This window comes from Hyperolius riggenbachi, chromosome 11, assembly GCF_040937935.1.
Source record: "Hyperolius riggenbachi isolate aHypRig1 chromosome 11, aHypRig1.pri, whole genome shotgun sequence".
Lineage (NCBI taxonomy): Eukaryota > Metazoa > Chordata > Amphibia > Anura > Hyperoliidae > Hyperolius > Hyperolius riggenbachi.
In genome coordinates this window covers 183,147,740-183,161,651 of record NC_090656.1, presented here as the reverse complement: position 1 = coordinate 183,161,651, position 13,912 = coordinate 183,147,740, and the positions used below count along the sequence as shown (strand labels likewise).

General features: G+C 43.7%; 1 protein-coding gene across 1 annotated transcript in view; it reads left to right on the top strand.

Moving 5' to 3' along the window:
- NKD1 (NKD inhibitor of WNT signaling pathway 1) overlaps positions 1-13,912 on the top strand; it is a 139,543-nt gene that overhangs the window by 80,711 nt on the left and 44,920 nt on the right. Inside the window, exon 4 of the mRNA XM_068261212.1 lies at positions 5,860-5,917. Coding sequence (XP_068117313.1) covers positions 5,860-5,917 — 58 coding nt within the window. The remainder of the gene's footprint in view (positions 1-5,859; positions 5,918-13,912) is intronic.

Genomic DNA, 13,912 nt, shown 5'->3' with positions numbered 1-13,912 from the left:
CAAAGGGCTTTGTTTAAAGCCAATGTAAATTAAAATAAAAACCAAAGAAACAGATACTTGCCTAAGGAGGGGGTAAGCTCTGGGTCCTATAGCCTTCCCGTTCCTCTAACTTACCCCTTGTTCCAGCTCTGTCACCTCGTTCTGCTATTATATGCTGCCGTGGGAGGCTTTGGGAGCCCGAATGCTCACGAAGACGGGTGGCTCTGCAATGCTCATGCGTGAGTGCGAGAGAGCGCGCTTGTGCAGGCGCAGTACAGAGCCGCCCATCTTAGAGAGCACTCGGGCTCCCGAAGACTTTCGAAGCCTCCTGTGGTGGCACAGAGCAGTATTTCGACTGATCAGTTGAATACTGCTAACAGGGGTGACAACACTGAAATGAGGGGACCTTCCCTCTCCATAGGCAGGTATCTTATTATTATTATTATTTCTGTTACCATTCACTTTAAAAGGAAGCAAATATGTCAGCCTCCATATCCCTCTCAGGTCAGTTGCCCTTTAAAGAGACTCTGTAACAAAATTTTCAGCCTTATTTCTTCTATCCTATAAGTTCCTATACCTGTTCTAATGTGGTCTGGATTACTGCAGCCTTTTCTAGTTGCACTGTCTCTGTAATATCTCTAATCTTCTTTTCTTTGTCAAGCTTTGTCGATCTAGGGAGGAATGGGCTGACTCTGTTGTAATGAATACAAGTTATGCACGCCCTCTGAACACTCTGTTTCAGCTTGTCTGTGATGCAGTTTGTGAGACTGAGGGGGGAGAGAGCTGCCTATCACATGCTGAGTAACTGTGACTAATCCCAGACTGGAGTGCAGGAACTTGTAGTATACTGTAACATGAGTGCACACACACACACACACACACACACACACACACACACACACACACACACACACACACACACACACACACACACACACACACACACACCACTTTATGGTTAGCTGCCATGATTTTTGTATGTAAACCCTGCCTAAAACTGGCGATAGCCAGGATTGCGGTGGAAGCATCAAAGAGAGATCGAGGAGATCACAGTGACTTGATTGGTATGTTTTTTATTGTGCAAATCGGGCAGTACAGATTCTCTTTAAAATATACTAATTTCCTTAATTATATACTTATACTTATCCTAGGACTTCCCTACACTGTTAAAGGCCTGGGAGGATGTACCCACTGACTTTCTGGATACAGCCTCCATCACGCTGCACTTGTATATGACCACATTATGAGTATATTGAAGAGACTCTGTGGTAGGACTTCCTGTGGAGAGTAAAAACAGTCTGCTATGAATAAAAACCTCTTGGAGCTGCTTTGGTTTGCTGAAAACCATTAAAGTATTGTGTTATGAGCTCCTTTTGAATTATTTCCACAGGCATTTTGGAGTTAAAAAAAAAAGCCCTGTGGTCCCTTTAATGTTTATTTTAATAAGTAAATGTTTCTGCAGATTAACAAACAGTTTTCACACCTGACTTTTTAATATGGCTGCTACAGATGTTTGAAATGACATCAGCGTTCGGCTCATGATCATTGTTGGAAATTTTAATTAGTTACAGATTACAAATTGGTTACTAGACAGAAAATACTTTCATCTTCAAGAATGTTACATTATAGCTGAGAGGACAACTTTTTTTTTATTCATTTTTTCTAAAGTATGCCGTTTACATTAACTTCCCTTGTCTGATGCTAACGGTTTGTTAGTAATCCAGTTCTCGTGTGCAATCACAACTTTGCGTATTGCTGCAAAATGTGTTATTGAAAACGTGCATGCTGTGCAAAAACACAAAACAAACAGAAAAAAAATCGTTTTTAAAAGCAGAATGCGGGGGGAAAAAAGGAAATCCGATTTCGGAGCAGGATATTGACTTAAATGCCAAATCAAAGAAGTGTGTCCCCTGTCTTAGGGCCCTTTCACACTAAGGCCTCTTCCAGACAAACTGCTAGTTGACACACACAGAGGTTACTGACCGAAAAAAACACTGTGTTCTGGGCAGGTTGCTGGCCATATAGATGCACATGCAGTGATTCCTGCAAGCACCCTGCATATTACACCATATAACAGGAGAGACTGACAAGCAGTTAGAGGAACTCCAGTGAAAATAATGCAATAAAAAAAGTGCATTTTCACAATAATTATGTATACATGATTTAGTCAGTGTTTGCCCATTATAAAATCTTTCCTCTCCCTGATGTACATTTATATTTACATTCTGACATCTATCACATGGTGATATTTTTACTGCTGGCAGGTGATGTCAGTGAAAGGAGATGCTGCTTGCTTTTTTGGCAGTTGGAAGCAGTAAACAGCTGTTATTTCCCACAATGCAGTGAGGTTCACAGACAGGAAGCTGTCAGGACCATGGTCCTGACATCGCACTGTGGGAGGGGTTTCACTACAAAATCAGCCGCACAGAGCTCCCTGATAATCTGTTTGAGAAAAGGAAAGGATTTCTCATGGGAAAGAGGGTATCGGCTACCGATTGGGATGCAGTTCAATTCTTAGTTACGGTTTTAAGGGCACTGCTGTCGGCTGAGCGTTAAGTCTGTTGCATGGCAATGGACAATATTACCACAAAGTAATGCAATGATATTCCTAGGGGGCTTTTACATCTATTGCAGTGGGTTCCGACGCAGTAACACAGAGCGGGAGTGAGGCTCAGTTCCCACTACAGTGGATGCAAAATGGACATGGCTCCCTGCACACTACATCCGACTCCGATTTCGATTCTTAATCGATTTTCACATGCGATTCCGATTTTTAATCGGTACTGCATGCTGCGTTTTTCTTTAGCATCCAGAGAAAATCGGAATCGCATTTGCAATGTGCAGGGAGCCTGAGCACGGTAAGTGCATCTGCTGAGTGAATGTGGATCCATTTTGCATCCACTCTGCGCTGTCTGCTCAGCATCAACCCGTCCGAAGCAATTGCCATCGCTCGGGCCCTCTGTACTCAGCCCGAAGGTTGGCAGGAGCATGGGGCTCTTCATTGGAAGAAATGGACCAATTCTTCCTAGCAACAAGGAGCATTTTCATTGGTCCACCATGAACCAATGAGAATTCTCCTTGTTGCTAAGGGTTCCCATTGGTCTTTTGCAGCCCAGTGGCGATCCCCATGCTTCTGCTGGCCACCGGGCTGTGTACAGGAACCAATTGGCCGCAGGACACGTGGGCTTTAGCCCACTGTGGTCCTGCTGTAGCCCAGGTCAGATGCGTTCCCCCATAGGCTATATGGAGCAATGGTTCCACCTGCCCAGGATAATCGTGGACTGCACAGAAGTGTGGTGTGCTTACTGCACTCCTCCCCTCCAGTGGTTACACTAAGAGCTGGGAGAAACTGGATAGCCTATACATACATGTATGTTCGAAACGACTCAAAACTTATATTTAGTAAAAGTGTTAATATAAATTTTATTTTAAGCAAGCCTGTGATGTTTGCAATGCCCCCAAATGGATACTTGCCTCAGAAGTGGGAAGCCTCCACCTGTTCTCTTCTTTCAGCTCAATCCAGTTCTGGACTGTGCAGAGGCATGGACCTGCTCGAGCTCCGGTGGGAAAAGCTATGCCCGATTGGGTTAGTGCTGTGCGGTAGCCTGTTCATCGTAGTACCACAAGCAATTTTTAAAGAGTCCAGGTGCTAGAACAGGACGGTGGAGGAGGACGAGGGAACGCTCTTGAGGGATCCAGAGGCTTCCCACTCACAAGGAGAGTACCCCTAAGGTGCACTTTTTTCCCCTACAGGTACTCTTTAAGGTACTGCTTGCAGGGAAAACTTTGTGTGAAGCAAAGATGTTGGGATGTGTTTCCAAAGAAGGAATTTTCCACTATTGGGTTACTTTCCTCCATACTGCTTTTTAGTTCCTATATCTTCTATACTTTTCTTCTGTTTATGAAGTTGTTTTAGGTTGTAGTCAGCAGTAATTTATACCTGACGTTTACTAGATATTAGATCTGATAGATTTCAGTCGTCCTCCCACACGCCTCCTTCTAGACCAATTAAGAAATTCCTTTAGTCAGGAAGTGTGTTGCGAGTTTAGGCTTCACGACTGGCGTGCCAGAGCGAGGAAAAGCGAGCCGCTCACTGCCGTGCTGCTTTAGTATCGGAGCAGATAAAAATACTTCGAAAGAATGCTAAGAATTTTAATTCCTGCTAAAATGTATATCAATGTGTGCAGGAAGAGGCGCTGGAGAATGGGGCTGTTGACTGGTCAATACTGTAGTATACGGCGCACATCTGACTGAACACAAAGTGGTTAAACAGAAAAGAAGGAGATTTTTGCAATAACTTGGCATCATAATAGAAACCAGGTTTGTGCTGCGCCACACATGTGAAACAGAAAGAAGTTGCTTTTTGAGCAAACCCTTTTGTGAGTGTTAGGAGGGTGGGGGAAGGGGAAGCTCTTATTCTTCTACAGAAAACTTTGACTGATGCACTCCTTTAGTCATGTTGCAGATACCTTATTTATTAACTTCCACAAGGTAATGAAAATAACATATTTATACTTGACCTTCTAGTTCACAAGGATGTTTATTGGAAGGTAAGGGTTTCGCGTTTCTCTCAAATCGGTCATAAATACACAGTGATGGACCTCTGGGTTTGTGTAATTATGGTTGAGGTGCCAGGTACATCTGATAGTGAGAGTATTGGTACATTGCACTTACCGATGCGCCATTGTCTTTGCAGCAGACCTGTTGGTGGATTTTTTGGTGCGTCTTATGCATCAATTGTATGTTTCTCAACCGTCTTTTTTTTTTCCTGACCCCTAACCCTGATCTTCCCACCTGACATCAACACCTTCCTTACAACTAATAACCTCCCTCTCCCCCCCCCCCCCCTGCCCTGGTGTAAACAACTGCCTTACTACCTCAACATAGTTCTCCTTCCTGATGCCCGACATTAACATCCTTCGAAACACCTAACTTACTCCCAACGATGTACTCCTTCCTAACCACCTTCTCCCCCGACATAAACACCTTCCAAACACCTAACCTCCTAACATAGCACTCCTTTCTGATGCCCAACAACCATCTCCCCTGATATTAACACCCTCCAAAATCCTAATTCCTTCCAGCATAGTACTCCCGTCTGATGCCTAACAACCCCAACATAATTTGCACCCTTCATTAAAAAAATAGAGGCGTAATAGAAGAGAAGCGGAGAAACGCCACCTACCACCTCCTTAAGCTTGCCCCAACATGTACTGTGCCTTCATCCCCTCATGGCAACAGTATCACCTGCAGGAATAGTCATGACTGGGATTACAAATAGCGCTTGTCTGTGCATCTGTGTATAAAGCTTAATGTTTGTAGCCCACATTGTATCTCTCACCATTATTCTTTTGGCATTGGGAGGAAGGTGGTAGCTGCTCACCTTTCTATTGTTTCCTCTGGTAGCAGGCATGACACACCCATGACTTATCCTCTCGCTTTAACAACTATCGGAGAGAAGATGTGATTAATTCTGTGGAATGGCAGGAGGAATGACTATGACATGGGGTGATGTGCTCGGGGTTGTGGCATTATGGGATGTGGCACAGGTATTTAGAGAGGCAGGGGATTGAAGAAGGGTGTAGGTCCAACTTGCCTTTCCTGTTCCTGAGGTATGGCCCAGAGATGAAACAAAGTCCTTGTAGCTAAAATAGTTCGAGGCAATGTTTGGATAGCTGAAGTTTGGAAACTACCATAGGTTCGGGTTTTGTTGGGCAGATCTTTGGTTGCATTTATTGTGACATACTGTTTTTCCTAACAAGTTTCATTATTTTGTTATTCAATTATTGTCTGAAAGCATATATCTTGTGATATTGTATAGCTGGTGATATCAGTTTGTATAGATCAGGAAGAGTAAATGTAATTCTTGTTTTCTGACAGGACCCATCAGGGGATGTTTGCAAAGAACCTCTCGGAGAAGAACATTTCCATTTAGAAGGTAAGACGCATGCTTTTGACACATCTACTTATCACGTAGATCATTCTCTAATATGTTATTTTATTTGTACTTTATTTTAATACTTTACTCTTCATGATCTTTATTATTTTATCAGACATTGCATGAGCGGTGAAGTTTGATGCGTGTGTATATAAGTGGATTGAAGCCACTTATGCCAGGACGAGTTTGGCATTTTAGCACCACATCACTTTAACTATTAATGGGTTTTTCACTCTTTTTAACATCCACTTGTAGTAAAGGGAAGCTTTTGGATAGTCTAAAAGGCTTCCCAATCCATCTAAGGGGCCTCCATTCCAGTGCTGGGTTCCTCTAGGCCAGGCTTTCTCAACCAGGGTTCCCTGGAACCCCAGGGTTCCTTGAGTACTCTGCAGGGGTTCCTTGGCATTTTCCCCCATCGTGGTGGAAGTATGATAGAGCACACTATAATAGGTGGAACTGTAACAAGAAGCACTAAATTGGGGGCTCAGGAGACAATAGAATGAGTGACAGTGTAATAGGGGGTAGTCAAATAAATAAACAGCCACACATACTTTCAAAGACCATGCCTCCGGAAAAATAAATGCAGGGGTTCCTTGAGCTCCAAAAGTTGTTTGCAGGGTTCCTCCAGGGTAAAAAGGTTGAGAAAGGCTGCTCTAGGCATATCTGACAAGGTATGTTTTCGTGGTCACGCTCCCCTCAGTGTAAGAGCTTGTGCAAGTACAGACTACCCCTGTGCAGTAGCACAAAGTCACTCATGCACAGTTATTTCCTCCGTACATAAGCAGCTTTATGGTACAGCAAAGGCATGGCCCATACACGCATATGTGCAGTACTGCCACACTTGTGCATGGAGGAGAGCGCAGCTGTTAAGAACAAGAGAGTCTTGACCTGCCGGGGTCTGGTCAAGGAGGACATGGTAAGCCTCTGAGCATCCAGAGGCTTCTTGCTATTTAGGTATGCATTTTTACTAGAAGTCACAGGCTTGCTTTAAAGTGAGCTTCAACTCTTAAGCCTCATCTACACGTGTAGATGAGGCGGCGATCTGGCGGCTCAATTAGCCGCCGGATCGCCTCTTCCGCGTCCCCGCTCGCCGCGCGTGCGCCGGATTCGATTCCCCGCTCGTCCCCGCCGGCGCCGCTTATCTTCCACTCGATTCCCTGCCATTGTCTCCTCGCGGGGAGCGAGCAGGGAATCGACGGAAGCAAGATCCGTCCTGTCGGATCTTATCAATCGAGCCGCATTAGCGGCTCGATTGATAAGGAACATCACGGCCGCATCTACGCGTGTAGATGCGGCTTTACAAATAAAACCATGAATGAGTTCACCTCACACAGTGTAGACGCACACCTTTTGTTCTGCATAGCAGGAGATCCTTTCTGAAGTTCTTGCATACTTTTCCCTGTCCAGTGTCTGTGAAGAGTTACAGCACTGCCTAGTAAGAGGTCAAAGGTTAGCGTTTCTTACAAATGTAAAACATTTTAATCCTTCGCATCCAGCATTTCCTCCTCATATCCATGATGTAATGTGTACCACATAAATAAGAATTAACAAAAGTGAGAACCACAAAAAACATGTAACTAAATGTGGACCGAGCACAAAAGTAGACTCGTCTTTTTTTCTCCTCCTTGCACAGATCGTACCCCAGTTGTGCCTTACACCCGAGGGATCGTGGTGGTGGAAAATGGAAAGAAATGCAATCGCAACGCATTTGTGATTGCATTTCTTAGTGAAAAAGGGGCATAAGATTAAAAAAAAAGGACTAAAAAGCTTGTGTAATCTCTTTGTAAAATCCAATTCATGGCACATGGGCGGCTTAGGTGGCAGATATAAGAGCAGAACCATTTTCAAAGTGAAGAGTAGAAACCACAAAAAGTAATGGGCGGAAGAGGGTAAAAATGGGTCACACCAGGTGCATAAACAGTCCGGGGGAGTGAGAGAGTCTGTCTCGAAGGCGGAACAAACCTTGGCAGATGATACATAAAAATTGAGCAATATGCATACTTCTATTAGGGAAAATAACACTTCATAATCACACACTTCCCAAACCGATGTCAATGAATTCATTGTATTCAGACAATGTGTTTGTACAGTTGGCTTTTTATGAACCCAATAGGCTTCCTGTCTGAGCAGCAATAGAGGTTGTGGTCCCCACCATTCCTCAGAACCAGTCTTTGGTCAATAGCTATGCCTGTCAGTGCAAGAAATTGGTGTTTGTAAAGCAAACTTGTCTATTGGCATCTAAATTATTCTCAACAACATCCCTCGCTAATGCCAGTGTGATGTCCCTGAGGTGCTTCTGAAGTGACATGTAACACGAGACGTGTATGTATAGTTCCAATACTACTTAGAAGTAGTCTGTGTTCCCATTATCTTGTTATAAGGGTTAAAGTGGACCTGAACTCTTGCACAGGACAGAAGGAAAACCGAGAAATGCACCGTGTATGTATTTAGAGAGTTTAGCCTGTCTAATGCCCCCTCATCTGTGACAAATCACAAGTGTAATTTGGTCTCTCAGCTGTGTCAGTATCCTACATCCCTACATATTCCTGCACCAGATGCCAAAAAATGCATGTATTAAACTTGAGCTTTGTGAACAATACAGTATATAGAGAAAACAAACAAAAGGCTGTAGGCCAGGCTTGGTGACGACAGGGATACATCTGCTTTTAGTTTTGTTTTTTTTCCATTTTGTGTTCTGTAGTTGGTGAATAACTTTTTAATGTAATAAGTTGTGTTCAGCTTTCTTCACTGTGACTGGGAGAATAGAGATGGAGAGGCTACCCTGACAGCAGACTCTGATGTTAGGAAAACATGCTGACATCTGGAGCTCTTTGGAGTCGCATGATCAGTTGAGCAGCCACTGTGAATCTGAGGGGTAAGAGACTGCCCAATTACCCCAGCAAACAGAAGCTGATTGATTAGCAGATTAAGTTTTTTTGTAGTCATAACCCTTTACTAAAATACCAATATTTGAGCATTGCCTTGTTAATGTTGAAGTACAAGTATGTTGTAAGTATAGTGTACGGGCCTTTTTCCACTACCCTGTGTTTGCGATTTGATTCCGATTGCTAACAGATCACAAAATGCAGGGTACAGTAAAACGAATGGAAACAGCAGTGGCCATTTCCATTAGTATGGACCCGATTGCATTGCGATTTTGACCCGAGTGCAATCGTCGTCCTGCCACATTTTGGATGCAATTGAGCTCTACTACACTGAGTACAGTAGCTCAATCTCATAGTGGAAATTGGTTTGAAATGCGATTGCGATCACGTTTCATAGTGGAAAAGAGCCCTTATGGGTGTTAAAGTGTGGACAAGGAAAAGTAATCCTGTGGGGTCTCTTTCTGTTTTCTTTTTTTATAGCGTTTTAGTATGTGGCTTTTACGTTCCTTTTAGTCAGTTTCATACATTTTGGTGGTTCTGGGTCATCCTAACTGCATACCCGATATTGCTATATCTCCGAGCTTTACCACACACTGAATCAGAAATCCAGACCATCCAGCGATGAGAGGAGACTGCTCTGAAATAGCTGTATATAAGTGATTCTGTATATAAGTGAATAATGGCTCTAGCCAATTAGAGTGAACCTGAAATGAGAGGTATATAGAAACTGCCATAATTATTTCATTACATGCATCAAACAAAGTGCACAACCAACACCGCAACATGACACACAACGACAAACCCGTTGACACAAGTATTTTCCGCACGCCAACCAAATAAATGACCTACTCACTTACCGTAAATACTGTGTGCTCAAGCAAAACGACAGACTGTATTACATGACCGCATTCAAAACAACAACGCTCAAATGAATTTGTACACACTTGGCCAACTGTACGATATCAGGCCAACAGCCATGTGAGTTGATCCACTGGTTGGATAAGTAAACCGCTTGTTATCAGTCTTGTCATTTGCCACAAATACACACGCCTGATTGTCGTCCAGGAGACCAAAATCAGTGGAGGAGGAAAAGGTCTGCATTATGTCCATAGCTCAGGTATGACTTGGGACCACATCGGTCTGAAACATGTAAGATTGTTGTGATTGCTGGTCATTTTTACTGGATTTGTCCACAATAAAGATTTCATATTTTTGGACATAGTGTGGATCTTTTTCTCATTCATTGTTGTTAACTGACTTGCTGTCTTTGGTTGAGTACTGTCCAGGTCCAGGAAGAGTGAGCAGTTTTCTTATGCTCTGAATACACGGTTCGTTTCTGCCGTGCGTTTTTGCTCTCTGTCGTTTTTGCCGCTAGATTTCAGCTCTCCATTCTTATCTTCCTCTCGTTTTTCCATTCACTTCTATCAGAAATCGAGCAACAACACAATCGAAAGGGAGATCGAACATGTCGGAAATTATCTATCGAACCATCTAATCAGCTACAAAACGAACCATGTATTCCCAGCATTACTTTCCACATTACACCAAAATCAGATGACAATCAGGCGGGTTTGGTTGAGTGTGTGTATCGGCCTTTAGAGGCAGAGGTTCAGCAGGATTGCCAGGCAATTGGTATTGTTAAAAAGGAAATAAATATGGCAGCCTCCATATACAGTACCTCTCGCTTCAAGTGTCCTTTTAGGGAAGTTTTAGATATCTTGAAATCTACAAGTCTCTATTTAAATCTTGGTGGGTCTGGGGTACTTATTTAAAGGGATACTGTAGGGGGGGGTCAGGGGAAAATGAGTTGAACTTACCCGGGGCTTCTAACAGTCCCCCGCAGACATCCTGTGCCTGCGCAGCCACTCACCGATGCTCCGGCCCCGCCTCCGGTTCATTTCTGGAATTTCAGACTTTAAAGTCTGAAAACCACTGCACCTGCTTTGCCGTGTCCTCGATCCCGCTGATGTCATCTAGAGCGCACAGCGCAGGCCCAGTATGGTCTGTGTCTGCGCAGTACACTCCTGGTGACATCAGCGGGAGCGAGGACACGGGCGTGCAGGCGCAGTGGTTTTCTGACTTTAAAGTCAGAAATTCCAGAAGTGAACTGGAGGCGGGGCCGGAGCATCGGTGAGTGGCTGCGCCAACAGAGGATGTCTGCGGGGGACCATTAGAAGCCCCGGGTAAGTTCAGCTCATTTTCCCTCAACCCCCGTACAGTATCCCTTTAAGTTATTTTTTTAGCCTAATATTTTGTTGTAGAAGGTAAATTGAATGCTAGTGGCGTTACAAAATGTATTGAAAGGAACTAGGCTGGTAACTCATACACCCATTTATGCAGTGATTCCTCATTACAGACATACTGATCTGATATCACATAAGTCAAAATGCTCGTCTCTCAAAGCTGCCCACAAGCACTACACAGTGTCCAGATAATTGCATGTGTGAAACGAAGATTTTAGCAAGGCGACGCAACAGATCTTAGACTAGATAAAGCACGCATGCTTCTTCCTGGAATGTCTGTACAGTTAAATGTTTAGACCACACACAGTGAGAAGTTGCATGCAGAAAGATCAAATATGCTGATCTCACTGGGCTATACACAGCGTATTTTAACCAGCTCTGTGTATCCTTAGATCTTGGGAGCCATCTACCATATATGAGCATAGAGATGCAATCATCTTTTAGACCTGGGACACACTAAAAATCGCAAAGCACAGTCGCTAGCGCTTTGTGGCAGCGTTTAGGTAGAGATTTAAGATGTGTTTTCCAGAGATTAAGCTAACTCATATACTATGTATTAGAGCCGAAATGCTCACAAAATGCTGCATGTCCTCCGTTTGCGATTTCCAAAATTGCAAGTGCTCTATTGTGCTCAACACCATAGACTTATACTAGCAAAGCATTTTTGAAAGTGCCAATGATTGTCGGAGCTTTCGGAGCTTCAAAATCGCTCTAGTCTAGTGTGTCCCAGGCCTAACCCAGTTTTGTTTTTTCATGAGCATGTGATCAACATCAGTATGTTCTAGGTCTTATTACTTTTACACTTCAGGTATACACAGTCAATGTCCGAATCGGGACTCGACCCCTTGGGTGACAGTTTAGGGCACAAACCCAAGGAGAGTTCCAGTGCCCTCACCACCAGGAAAACCACCGGTGGCAGTGCTTGAGACCCGTACTGCTCGGCTACTTTTAAAGCTTTGACAGCTCGGGGGCTAAGTTCTGTACACTGTTCTCTAGTCTATAGGCTAGTGATGTGTTTTATTGCTGAGGAGGGATGAAGTTAGGAGTGTGGCCCACAGCAGAGCAGAACAGAGTTGGAGGGGCGAGTAGGAGCACTCTAGGGTCAGCACATGTTTGGATGACATTATTCGGCATTCCTGATTTCTTTTTGCTTTTGCACTCATCACAACCATAAGGTACTGCACTCAAAAAGTGGGAACTGTAGAAAAATTACAGGAACATGTAGGCTCGGAAACTAAGATTCCCTAAAGGCTCGTACACACACTTGACTAAAGTCAAGCGTGTGAACAGCGGCCAAAGGCCCCCAAACCGCAAGCGACCCTTCCGGTGGATCAGCTTCCCCCCTGTGACAGCCGATCGCATTGTCTATGCGGCTTTTTCTCACTCTGCGTGATTTCACACACGCTGCTGCGTCATCCATCGACCCCTCCCCCGCATAGCAACAGAACACATTGTCAGCTAAACAGCTGACACATTTCTGTAGAGGCCGGCCCAGCGATGTCGCCCAAGGGGATCGGGTCCTGTTCCTCGAATGGCGACATCCATCAAAGGTGCATATGCAACTTAAAGGACCGCTGTGGCGAAAAGTGTAATATTTAAAATGCATGTAAACGCATACAAATAAAAAGTATATTTCTTCCAGAGTTAAATGAGCCATGAATTACTTTTCTCCTATGTTGCTGTCACTTACAGTAGGTAGTACAAATCTGACAGATTTTTGAACCAGCTCATTTCCTCATGGGGGATTCTCAGCGTGGCCTTTATTCTTTATAAAGACTCCCTGAAAAGGATTTATACAAATATGCTAGCCATCTTCCCTGCTCGCTGCACACTTTTTTGGCAATTGGATGGAGAAACTGCCATTTACTAAGTGCTTTTGAAAATAAAGAAAACACTGAGAATCCCCCATGAGGAGATGAGCTGGTCTAAAACCTGTCAGTTACGTCAGATTTCTACTACCTACTGTAAGTCACAGCAACATAGGAGAAAAGTAATTTATGGCTCACTTTACTCTGGAAAAAATGTACTTCTTATTTGTGTATGTTTAGATATACTTTAAATTTTACAATTTTCACGATGGTGGTCCTTTAACCATTTCAGCCACGCGGACGTGAGCTTCATCTCCGCAGCGGCAGCAGCTAGAGCCGCAGGGACGCGCTAGTCACGTCCCTGCAGTTTGGGGGGTTTGCAGGCGATTGTGCGGGCAGATGCCCGTGACCGCGCTGCTGCTGCTAGCAGGGGGGATTGGCTGCAGGGGACAAAAGTCCCCTGTGCCAATACGAGCATGTCCGCCGTGAATAAACACTGTTTTTGTTCTGTAAATGGAGCCGCCGCGCTATATACCGCCATGATTTCCGCCGGTTTCCGCTGCCCGATCATTAATTTTATGAGTGGGAACAATATTCATAATCTCCGTGCCGGCATTGTGATTCGAGGCTTCCAATGGAAGCCTACATCAATCCCTGGTTACAATGTGGTGATACATTATACCCCAATTAGCGTACATTGTACTCTAATGGGATTTTTGCTCAGCAGGGACATCTTGTGGCCAAATAGTAAAACACACCTACTGACTGTGGGGAATAAAAATAAATTATGTCAAGAGGGCATATCATTAATAAATAGTGGGCTAAAAATTAGTCATGGATGTAAAACTGAAAAAATGCACCTTTATTTCCAAATAAAATATTGTCACCATACATTACACTAGGGGTATAATTTTCACGTTGCAATAATTGGGACAAATGGCCAAATAAAATGTGTGGGTTTTAATTATGGTAGCATGAATTAGTTTAAAACTGTAATGGCTGAAAACTGAAAAATACTGGCTTTTTTTTCCATATTTTTTCTTATTATTGCCATTATAA